Consider the following 12,708-nt stretch of genomic DNA (forward strand, 5'->3'; position numbering starts at 1 on the left):
AAAAAACAAGTTTTTGGCTTTATTATAGCACATTGACAGCTATTTGACAGCTGCCAACTGTCAATTTTGAAAATCTAACAACAGATCTGAATTCAGCAACCTCAAAAATATAAACCTAGATAATAAAAAAAATGAAATAGGCTATTTCAAAAGTCTATACACACTGCGCATATACATAAATCCGTGGAGGATATTCGGAGCTTTAAAGCTCTGTACCGGCCAAACTATCCATTTTTGAGCTTTGTGGCCATTGAGACAATTGACCAGTATGATGAACTCTATCACATATCAAAAATTCAGCGAATTTGACCGGGACCCAATTTCCATAAGATTTGTGCGGGGTCCTTTTGTATCCATTTCAGGTATAGGCAACCCAAACTGTATATGAACGATATAAACTGCCTTAAAACTCTGAACAACGCACTGTGATTACTGTAATTCTTGTTGTAATGTACTCAATGATGAAATTAATTTCAATGGTTAAAAAATAATTCAGCTATTTAACTGCCTCTAATTCTGGTTTTAATTTTTTTTTATAACCACTCATGTTACCAGCGTTGTCATGTGCGATTAATCTAAAGTTACATTGGCATAGTCGGTAATCCCGTGTGGGCGGACAGGTGGGCACCTGCTTCGCCTCTAACCACCCCCTATTTCATCTGTTCATCTGTTTGCAGGCTGGTGCGAGGCGTGATGAATGTGAACGTCAACATGCGGGTGGGCATCCACACGGGTCGCGTGCACTGCGGCGTGCTGGGCCTGAGGAAGTGGCAGTTCGACGTGTGGTCGAACGACGTCACTCTGGCCAACTATATGGAGAGCGGCGGCATCCCGGGGTGAGTACAGTTCATTTCGCTTCGATTTTTCGCCCCCTCGCGACTAGGTACCCTTCGAAGCTAAGCGGCGATCGTCTAAAAAAGCGTTATCGAATCGACTTGATTCGTAGATGGTGGCTTGCTACTCGAAATTGCGGATTTTCGACAGTTTTTTTTATCGGTAATATTTTCCTCCAATTTTATGTCAATGTTGTTCCTTTCTCCACTTTTAAGACATAATGAGATCGGAATCGTAGTGGACTATTTCATATAATCTTATTAAAAAATATTTAGATATAAAAATTTATAACCAAAGATAGAAATTCAACATAACAGCAATATTAAGTTAATATCAAATATTGCCATGAACATGACGGATCTAAATTTCGTTAATTTTGACAGTCCATAGTTACTGTTTACCCGTAGTGTAAATATAATATGGTCTGCCTACGCGCATGTGATGACGTCACCTGAGAGAAAGACAGAGCAACAACGTACAACGCGAATAACGCTAGAGACTACAGTAGTCCAGCAATGTAAAGGTTGAAAATACTATAACTTCAATAATTTTTTTCTCGGAAACTAACGATTTTACAAAAATTTTTTTACGATATTGACTCCATTCGTCATGACATATCTAATCCCAAATTTTTTTGGATAAATTGTCACCCTGTATAGCTACTATTTGTGTCAAATCGGCAGGTCTTTGCTGACGTCATGCGTAGGCAGAATGAAACTGAATCGGTTGACGAGCACACCATGCTATATTCACACATGTGTTTGCTTATAAATTCATAAAATGTTTAACTTTGCAAGTAAAATCAGTGAAAATGTTCGGTAGCAAGAGTAAAATTGAGAATTTAACACCATCAAAAATTGTGGAACCACAAGAACAGTAAATAATTTATTACTTGTAAAATAAGCAGAAACATATGTAAAATTTTACTAAGTTTATGGATTGAAGGGTTAAAAGTAAGGTTAGTAGCTATTCATTAAACTTCAATTTGTATATTTTGATGAATTATCAAANATTAAAAAAGATTTAGATATAAAAATTTATAACCAAAGATAGAAATTCAACATAACAGCAATATTAAGTTAATATCTAATATTGCCATGAACATGACGCATCTAAAATTAATTAATTTTGACAGTCCATACTATTTACCATGAGGGCCTTTCGATTTGGCAGCAGTAGTACCTATTAGTAACTATTATCAGTTCAGAGTAACTCTAAGTTGCTATTAGCTACTAATAGCTATTACTTTTGCCAAATCGAAAGGCCCTCTGGTGTAAATATAATATGGTCTGCCTACGCCCATGTGATGACGTCACCTGAGAGAAAGACAGAGCAAATGTTGACATATTGGCATGAAAACTTTTTGTCGTTTTTTTAATAATTCAAAGCTGTTTCGTACACATTTTGACAATTCAATTTATTGTGCAAAACAGATACTTCTTCAAACTTCAAACTTGACAGAAAAACAAAGGTCACATTCACATTTAGACTCTACACACTTAAACTGATTTTTTATTCATGATTCTCACCATAATGTAAATGTTTTACGTCTTACTTATATTTATATTATACAAGTTGATTCGGAACTTATACAAAAAAAAATATGTACAGAGGACTCTTACAAATACAATTTTGTAAATCAAAGAGGGCAGTTCGAAAATGATGATACACTGATTTTATTTATTTCTTTCCCAAGAAAGAAATAAATAAAATTTTATGACACCTATTTTAGATCAGCAAATTCAACTGCATTTACAGGGAATTTTATTATTAATTAATAAAATTAATTTATGATTTTAATTAATAAAATTATTTGACATATCTGATGTTACAACCACTGCTCAAATTTGTCTTGCTTCATCACAAATTAAAACGATATCCATCAATTCCGAGTTGCTATACCCGTAAACCATTTTTGACACTTGAAAAACTAATGTAAACACTATCGCAAAAACGTAAATACTAACATCGGATTTCAGTATTGGGAATCACCGGGAGATATGTGGAAAGAGAGGGCATTGCGCACAACGTACAACGCGAATAACGCTAGAGACTACAGTAGTCCAGCAATGTAAAGGTTGAAAATACTATAACTTCAACAATTTTTTTCTCGGAAACTATAACGATTTTACAAAATTTTTTTTTACGATATTGACTCCATTCGTCATGACATATCTTTTCCCAAATTTTTTAGGATAAGTTGTCACCCTGCCAAAACGGCAGGTCTTTGCTGACGTCATGCGTAGGCAGAATGAAACTGAATCGGTTGACGAGCACACCATGCTATATTCACACATGTGTTTGCTTATAAATTCATAAAATGTTTAACTTTGCAAGTAAAATCAGTGAAAATGTTCGGTAGCAAGAGTAAAATTGAGAATTTAACACCATCAAAAATTGTGGAACCACAAGAACAGTAAATAATTTATTACTTGTAAAATAAGCAGAAACATATGTAAAATTTTACTAAGTTTATGGATTGAAGGGATAAAAGTAAGGTTAGTAGCTTTTTATAAAACTTCAATTTGTATATTTTGATGAGTTATCAAAAAAAAAAACAAACAAAAGACGATGAAGTGTTGCGAGAAACAATTACTCCGAAAGCTATATGCCCTTACCGGCATTGAATTATACTCGCAACACCTAGTGCAACAGCTAGGATCGTTTGTCAGTTTAACCCACCAGGCACAGACCGGTTTCGGACTTATTAGTCCTCATCAGTGATGATGCGACAACTGACAAACGACCCCGGAAATACATTGTACGCGGTAAATGTTGCAAATGGCTCCATCTGTCGTGCGGACTCACAACTGTGCCATTCAAATGGCTACAGTAGGAAGCGACCTGCTAACTGCAGGTACTTTGTTGCACGACTGCCACCCACAGAAGGCGTAACACAATGTTTGAAGTGTCAGTGTTGCGAGAAACAACTACCTACTAGCTAGCTCCCGGAGTAGTTGTTGTTGAGTAGTTTACATGTATCTCTGGTATTTTGGAAGCTTGTAGAATTCATGATTTAAACGAATTGGAATATAGAGATGTTGATTTTTGATCAACCCTTTTGCTTAAAATTAAAGATACACAAACAAAGGAAAAAGCATAAGGAACTAACAAATTCGGATACGTGGAAAATGAAATTTCTACTTACAATTAGACCTTCCGAATTGCTTTTACCACTGCTTTTACCAAAGTTCCCCCACAATATTTGTTGATGCTGGTGGTGACATAACTTCACTAAAACGTACGATGGATGGAAATCCACAGCAGTTGCCCAAGACTATGTTGACGAATCAATTCAAAATAAAGTCAACATAGCATCAACGTAAAATCTAATTTTGAATTCGATTGAATATAGTCAAACCACCAGTACTGTTAAATAAACCTCTAAACGTACTGCAGTTGATTTGTAATAACTACTTTTTATTAAATCTTGATTTTCGGACATTTCTGTTTTGTTTTTAATAAAGTTTCCTTGATATTTCCTTAGTTGTAACTCTTAATTTTATTATAAATTTATTAAATCTTGAAAATATAGTGCTAATTCTACATTATTACGACTGGTATTCATTGCAGTACTAGCCTACAGCCCGTATCCTAATTCTTGTACTTATATTTTAATATCCGTCATTAAATTCTCATTGCATAATATACTATTATTACTAGAAAAAATCATTAACGCATATCATGACGCGTAGGGGCTCAAGTGCATATCCCTGAGGTATAACATTTGAGAATTTCAGCAGAAACTAAAGTGGGATAGATGGAGAGTTTGTTTGATTTCTTTACAAGTTTCTGAAACCGCTCGAGTAGATAGATACGTGTGATTTGGCCCATTGTCTCTCATGTAACTGTGATATATCGCCCGGGAAACAGTTAAAGATAACGCCCTGATGTTCCGAATTATTGCAGGAGGGTCCACATTACCAAAGAGACCCTTAAATTTCTAGGGAATGACTACGTGGTGGAGCCGGGCAACGGGGGAGAACGTAACTCTTACCTTAAGGACCACAACATCGACACTTACCTCATCGTGGCTCCATCCTACAGGGGGGTAAGTTGGATGGATGTTGCTTTGTGTCAGTGTCATTTTTTCAGCATACACTTTCTTTTAAAATTCATGCTCACCTAGATCTAGTCATATTAAATGTTTCGTGTGTATTAAATTCATATTTTTATTTATTCACATTGAAACCCTGTTCCATTTTCACATAAATCGTGCATATCTGTACATAACTAGAGACGTAATACACTCATATTCCGTTTCATCTCGGTCTTTCACGGTGTGCAACTCCCGAAATAAAATGTTACTCTTACTGAACAGGCTTTCGGATTTTAATTTAAATAATACATCACTTCACGAATCTCATTCCTCCCCGTAATGCCATACTGAATTATAGAAGTGGTTGTCTTGATGTAGCATACAAAATTGGTCGCTGATAAATGATAATTGTCTGTGGAAACTTGTCGTAAAATATTAAATCATATTTCACCTTGAAGAAGTTTTAACAAAAGTTGCTGAAAAAATTGAAAGAGTAATTTTGGTGTAAGTGTAGGCCCATTTGAAAATGTCGAAATATTTTTCATTTATTTATTTAGAATCTTATGGGTTTACTGAATTGTGACAAATCCCATTTTTCTTTAAAAAAACAGTATCAATTTTTTCGCTGTTATTGTCAAATCAGTAGAAATAAAGGGGGTAAGACGCTATACACAGATAAGCCCGAGGAAAGCTCCACGAAGACATGGTGTTTATCTGAATGGATTTTTTATTTGTTTTTTCTTTCACGTGGATTTTCCGTATAAGCAAGATTTTGCAGCATCACGGGTAGGATTTATATTTCCCCTTTATCCCGAGACCCTTTCGCTTTTCCGTACTGTATTCCCCTTTCGGATAAACCCAAATAACGCTTCAAAGTCTCTGCGAATTAATTCTCCAGAAAAAAATAATAACAAGTCCATTGAGGTGGAAACGTTAACGGCTCTACAGAAGGCATCTTAAATGAGGTTATGGATTAAGTATTTTAGAAGACTTATTACCGCGGGGTCTGTTTTATATTTCGCTTCTAGCGACTCGAAGATAGTCCACTGTATCATCATCATTCATCAGAAGTTGCGCATGGAAGAGTTTTACTTCAACACCGCTAAGAGGGGTACACATTTTTTTAAACCGTTTTCCTCTTCCCTAATTATCATTCCACGTTACAAACGAGCCAAAGTTGTATTCGCCTCTGCCCCAATTAAAAACTTCTCGGGCGGTGACTGAGCGAAAGTTTTGTTGCAGGACAGTTCGGTGCCGTACCAGAACCACCCTATGAACGGGAACGTGGCCAAGGAAATGAGGATAATGGGCCACGGGTCCCAACACGGACACTCGTCGAAGTAAGTACTCGGTTGAGTGTTTTCGCTTTTATCAGTCCTAGGCGTTCGACAAAAATAAGTAAAAGCGATGTGTTTGTTTTAGGCTAGGCTTTAACGAGCCGCCGGAGAGAGAGAAGAATCCTGAAGACGAGGTAAACGAGTACTTGATGAAAGCCATCGACGCGCGCAGCATTGACAGATTGCGGTCCGAGCATTGCAGGACGCTGCTGCTTAATTTTAGGGATCCTCTAAAGGAGGCGAAGGTAGGGGTTTGAAGACTGAATTAAAAGGTTCATGAGGAAGTTAGTTCCTTGAGATCAATTTACTGTCATCCTCTGCTCAAATTAGGGAGTTTTCCAACTCTCAAAATACAGATTAAATATTAAACATTGTGAAAGAGAATAACCAACTTGTAAATTGCTGTAATTTTGCCCTTCGTCGGCGTAAACGGACGCAAGTAAATTGGTCATACTTCCTTGGTTATGGCAATTACAACATGAATATGTTTGTTCAAAATTCTCTTTCCAGTATGTCCTGGAAAAGGATCGGATGCTCACCTTATACTTTTTTTGTTCCACTATTTGTTTCGTCACAATTGTCCTGGTACAAATAGCTTTATTTAGACGGTAAGCTCTCAAATACCTGATAAACTGACGAAATTAAATCGATCCGTTTGTTTTCAGTAACGACACTGCAATATTGTGTTCAGTTCCTATAGTTTCGTTGATAATTTTCGTCCCCATTTTAGTTTACATGGAAAACATGAACAAACAGGTAGGTGGACGTGGATAAAAGCACGTAACCGGTGTTTTAAAAATGTTTTGTTTAAGAATTCGCAGTTCAAGCTGTTTGCTCTTTCGAGGATAATCCAGAAGAATCGAAGCGTTGCTCAAATCTTTTCTTCCATCATGGGAGTTTGTATATATGGGTTAGTTATGCTCCAGGCGGTGAGTAGATATTTTTTTTTATATTAAAAAGCAACAGGCATTATCCTTTCATTAAACAAAATTTACAGTATTGGTCATATTGTTTAAATATATTTTCAGTTATCTCTTCCGATTGAGATCCAATGTTTAAACTCAACACTTGTCGGTGGGCACAACTGTACCAGTTACTTGAATGTATCGTTAAACAACGATAACGGAAATAAAGACTGTAAACCTTATTTTTTAGTAGATGTGAGTAAATTTGCAATATTTTCTTTACTATATTCAAGGTTGTGCATTTTTCATTGGAAACAACATGGGCAATTTACTTTTACCCAAAAAAGGTGAAAATTACACCGTTTTTTCAATAATAAATGTAGGTACGATAAATTATTATCCTTGTATAAAGCAAATAATAGGGATATCCGCTAATTTCAATATCCATTTGTAATACCCGGTATTTACCTTTACCTGCTAATTATGTGTTAGCTGTTAAGAACCCGCATACTCTTTAATTACTCGAGCACTTGTTAACACCTGTCTTTTCACAACCCGATTACTATAATTTTCACCAATCACTCAAATAAAATAGCTCTAAGTAAAGCATATCTTAAAAATTTTAATATTCACTTGGGATAAATTAATATCGATATGCATTATTAATCATTACAAAAATATTTTATTACTACTCTTCGGTTAAACTTGTATAAAACATAGCATACAGTTTATTTATTAGTGTGGTGTTTATAGAGAATAAAATTAAAAACATTTCTGATGTTAAATGAAATAAAATCATAATTAAAAATAATGATTTTATTTCATAATTATAAGTATAAGAGAACCAACCAATACATGGAGATCTTGTGCCATTTCATAGCCTCATAAATAATTCTAGAAGCAATGCAGGCATATAAGTAAGGAGCATCGGCTTCTTGCACCTGAAGAATCGCGTAAACAAAGCGTGACAGTCAATGTCAATGTATTAATTCTTACTGTTACATTTGTTTACATTTGTGCTTACAGGTTAAAAATATTACTATCCATTATTGCGCTAGTTACTGTTTTATAAATTTTGTGTTTTAAAATGTACGTTTTTTTCTCTTGATAAATAGGGATATTCCTTCTGTCAAAATTTAAATGCGTAAAGCGTAAGTTTAAAGTGATTCGCCTATTATGCAGACACATTCACATTATGTTAAATCATTATTTTTTCATTTAGGGCCATACTAAAGACTATTTTTCCGTTACGTAATTAAAGTTACATTTTCGTCATAAAAAGAAACTTTTTTTAGAGATATTATTGGGAAACTGTATTTTAATGTTTATTCTCTATAAACACTAGGATGGCCCAAAAAAAAACGAATATTTTTTTTCGTGTCTCTTGTGAAAATATGTTAGTTTATCATGTTTTAAGACCCCCTCAAAAAATCAGCTCAAAAATAATTTTTTAGAGGTCGCTCAAGATTTTTAAAAATGTCCAAAATCGTCAAAAAATTATTTTTTTTAAATTTTATTTTTCGTTATTTTATAATTTTCTATAGTAGGATCGTATTCGATGCAAAGTAGAGCAAAAAGTTGGTCTTTTATCAAAGGAAAATCGCTTCATTATTTTTAGGAGGCGTAAGATGAACCATTTCAAATTTAAAATGAAATTGATTGTAAAATCTGAAATACCGCTGCATACGCACTGTGTTCTGGTAGTAGCTATAGTCCCCCAGGTGCATCGAGTGTACGAAGTGGTCGGTTATACGTCAAATACTAACCTGGCGAGCTTGGTCGTAAAACGGAGACTGCCTCCAAAAAACAAGTAAACAACAGTGGCGCGTACAGAGGTATATGTGGAATTTAAAAAACAAATTGGATTTATAATAAATTACATTTAAAATAAATAGTTTATGAGAATAAAGGAATTTTTGTAGGAACAAGGGTGCCAGACGAGAACTGATCCCCTGTCCCTTCATAATATAAAAAGAAATTATTCAATTTCTAAAACCCTTAAAAGCGTACTGCTTTGGATCCCTTGACAGGCAATGATTTGCATCGAATATGATCCTACTATAGCTTGAAAAAAATCGCGATTCTGAAAATTTCAAATCGATATTTTAATTTCGAAAGCTCACTCATAATTATTTTAACTTTCAAAGTAGTTTACCCAAAATGTTTTCGAGCGACCTAAAAATAAATATTAACGAACTAATAATTTTTTTTATTGAATTTGATGAACAAAGGAATATAAATAAATCACGAAATACTTATTTTAAAAAATTAAAAAATTATAAATGCATATTTGATACTCACAGTGCGGTAGTAAATTTTGCCTCGATAAATTTTTTAAGTGACTCGTGATTTATTCCTATTCTTTTGTTCATCAAATTCAATAAAAAAAAGGGTTCGTTGATATTTATTTTTAGAGTATTTTGAAAGTTAAAATAATTATGAGTGACTTTTAAAAATTAAAATATCGATTTGAGATTTTCAGAATCGAGTTTTTCAACCTAGAAAATGGTAAAATGACGAGAAAAAAATTCAATATTTGATGATTTTGGAAATTTTTAAAAATATGTATTGAGCTCTAAAAAAATTTTTTTGAGCTGATTTTTTGAGGGGTCTCTTAAAACATGATAATCTAACATATTTTCACAAGAGACACGAAAAAAAATATTCGTTTTTTTTTGGGTCACCCTACTATACGTATAAACTTTAAGTTTCAGTAAACATTTCCTTATTTTATTTTTTTCCGACACATTGTTTATAAAGTGACAAAAAATACGTAATTGTATTTGCAATTGGAAAAGCTTTAACATAAAAAATTTATCAACCTACCCTTCCATTTAAAGAAAAAGTTGGGGGTTGCTGCAACCCCGCACATAATTAAATAAATAAATACATAAACTTCTTTGTAATATGCCCCACTGAAAATAAAAATTGACGTGTTTCAGGAATTTTGCGACAAACCTTTATTTATTAATTTGTTCCAGTTAAACTTTCCGTTCTGTATAAGATTTCCCAGCCCTGACGCACAAAGAAAGCGATACGCAGCTAATATTACATATTGGTTATTGGGTAAATAACGGGTATTAGGTTACCCATCGATATTCTTGAAAGAAATCATACACATAGCAGAATAAATTGCCCAGATGTCTTCTGTTACTTTCTATTCAGTTTTATTTGTAAACGGTGTCAAAAATTTTATAAAAATTTTGTGAAACACGCACAACTTTCTCATTCCGTCCGTATCCGTTCCCATTATTTTATCGACGCTTTGTAGTACCTTCTACTCCTCGTTCTGGTCTCGATGATAGCGTGCGCCGTCTATCAGATCCTTATCTCTCTACTGAAGACAATCATCCTACTGGGCGGCCTGGCCGGCTTCGTGTCCGTCTATCTCATCCACTCCAAAGAAATGCACTCCATTCCCTGTCTGTTCAGGAACAGGTAAGGGCTGACAACTGATCTTTTCAGATTTTAGCGGAAAATTTATGCTAATTTAGATCGAGGAGGGTTTGCTTGGAATCGGAATCGCGAGAGTCGGGTTGTCTGATTTATCGTTTCGAATTGGAAATTTTTCCAGATTGCTTAAAGAATTGCGGAAGAGGTTATATTTTGAAAGATTACAAAACGATAAAATCCTATCCTAAACGATAAAACTTATTATTAACGACTTCTACAGGGTACACATGTTTGAGAATTGAAAAATTGAAAGAAAAGTTTTTATTTTAAAATTAATTGTTTTGTCTACTTCCTCCAAATATATTACATCGTCAGTGATTGATGATAAATATTTCAGACTTTTTTTTTGTGATTAATCTGAACTTACAAATTCAAATTAACTTCTTTTGTCATTATATTACACTTTTTTAAGTGTACCATTTTTTCCCCCTTTCAGTATAGATCGCAGTCAGCCGTGCCCGTGATTAACTTAATCACTGTCATTAAATTATGAATATGTAAATATATCGGGCGCCTGATATTAATTACAAGCTGTGTTTTTGATTAAATTATCCTAATTACTCAGTGCCGCAGGCGTTATCTGTCATGGTTGGTTGTTTGCAGCGATCTCACTTTGACTCAGCAGTACGCAAACGTCATCATACTGGCGGGTTTCGTCATCGCCCTGATAGTGCACGGCCAGCAAACCGAAGCGACGTACCGGCTGGACTTCGTCTGGAAACTGCAAGCCACGGGTAAGTAGTCATCAGCATCACTGGCCACGAGAAGGCCTCACATCTGACTTACCACTATTTTGTGACGTCATTCTCAGTGGTTCAATTCTATAATTTCGGGAAATATAAGATTATATTGCAAAACTTTTTACATATTGGCCTTGTTTAATCATTTTTGGCAGATTATCTGTGCTGTATAAAACCGGTGCAATTAAATTCAACGAAATCAGTTTAAATTTAATAGCTGCATACCTTTTCAACGATTTATGTTTTGAGGTTGTGTTTACCAAACATAGATTTGATTTGGAAGATTTGAATGGAATCTTGTGCCGTCAACATATATCAACAGTCAATTTAACCATAACTAGACCACGTCGGATTGAAATCGCACGGGTATTGGTCTTACCGTTTAGCAGACGATGACATGTTTTTTTTACTGTGACTTGACATGGAACAAAATTGTGATTTAGTTGATTTAGTTATCAACAACGAATGGTAATTCCATTTGAACAAGAAGCGTTTTAAAATGTATGTTGCTGATTCCAAATCAAAGACTTCTTTTGTTCTTAATTAAATGTACTAAAGTATGTAGCTATAGAACTATACATCGTTTCGTTTTATTGCTTATCGACATATCTTTCACCACTAAAGTGACGTCATAGGCGTAGCGTTCAGGCTTTAGATTATAAGTGTAATAGTAGAGCAGATTTTCCCTCTACTGAATCTTTGTAATTTCAATTTTTTATGCCAGATCAGTGTTGTACGTGGATCATCAAATCCAGCAAAAATCATAACCCGTTTTCTTTTTTCAGAGGAGAAAGAAGATATGGAACATCTCGAGGCCTACAACAGAAAACTGCTGGCCAATATACTTCCTGTCCACGTGGCAGAGCATTTTCTGAACAGTCCCAAAAACAATGACGTGAGTAAAACGTCCATTCACATATTTTTAATTATAATCTACAAAAAAAATAATTTGTATTCAGATGTGCCAGCCTGGTACTGATTCTGAAATACTAAAATATTCCGTGAAATTGCACCGACGAAATTAAAAATAGCCTCACATTTTCTTTCAATAAGAGATCGGAAATCTGCGGGGAAATCCGCCATTTGCGCACTGCATTAGTGAACAAACCCCCGCTGAATTTCTAATAAGCGCAGCGGTAGTACAAAGTTTACTAGAATTTTGAAGCGTATCTCGTGTTCCGTGTACCCAAACCGATCCCGTTGATCCCACAGGATTCATAACTCGGTTTAGCATAGTGATTATGCAGCTTATGCGAACGTAACTAATTAATGTTTGAATTACTGGGAAATTAAAGCCGATCGAAAATTAATTCGAATACTTGAATTTGAATTTAATCAGTTTTATTTGTTATTGGTTATTTGTCGTTACTTTTTCACAATTAAATTTATTGTCCATTTCT

At 34.6% G+C, this 12,708-nt stretch overlaps 1 protein-coding gene across 2 annotated transcripts in view; it reads left to right on the plus strand.

Moving 5' to 3' along the window:
• Positions 1-12,708, plus strand: part of LOC108907225 (adenylate cyclase type 6) — a 309,463-nt gene that overhangs the window by 291,725 nt on the left and 5,030 nt on the right. The window contains exons 13-23 of one of the 2 annotated variants that reach the window (XM_018710803.2): positions 678-836; positions 4,744-4,885; positions 6,116-6,213; positions 6,296-6,455; positions 6,721-6,818; positions 6,876-6,966; positions 7,023-7,139; positions 7,239-7,370; positions 10,387-10,553; positions 11,142-11,302; positions 12,094-12,203. In XM_018710803.2, the coding sequence (XP_018566319.1) occupies positions 678-836; positions 4,744-4,885; positions 6,116-6,213; positions 6,296-6,455; positions 6,721-6,818; positions 6,876-6,966; positions 7,023-7,139; positions 7,239-7,370; positions 10,387-10,553; positions 11,142-11,302; positions 12,094-12,203 (1,435 nt within the window). The remainder of the gene's footprint in view (positions 1-677; positions 837-4,743; positions 4,886-6,115; positions 6,214-6,295; positions 6,456-6,720; positions 6,819-6,875; positions 6,967-7,022; positions 7,140-7,238; positions 7,371-10,386; positions 10,554-11,141; positions 11,303-12,093; positions 12,204-12,708) is intronic. The other variant, XM_018710804.2, reaches the window with a different exon arrangement.

The sequence above is a fragment of the Anoplophora glabripennis genome, unplaced genomic scaffold, assembly GCF_000390285.2.
Source record: "Anoplophora glabripennis isolate ALB-LARVAE unplaced genomic scaffold, Agla_2.0 scaffold249, whole genome shotgun sequence".
Taxonomy (NCBI): Eukaryota; Metazoa; Arthropoda; class Insecta; order Coleoptera; family Cerambycidae; genus Anoplophora; species Anoplophora glabripennis.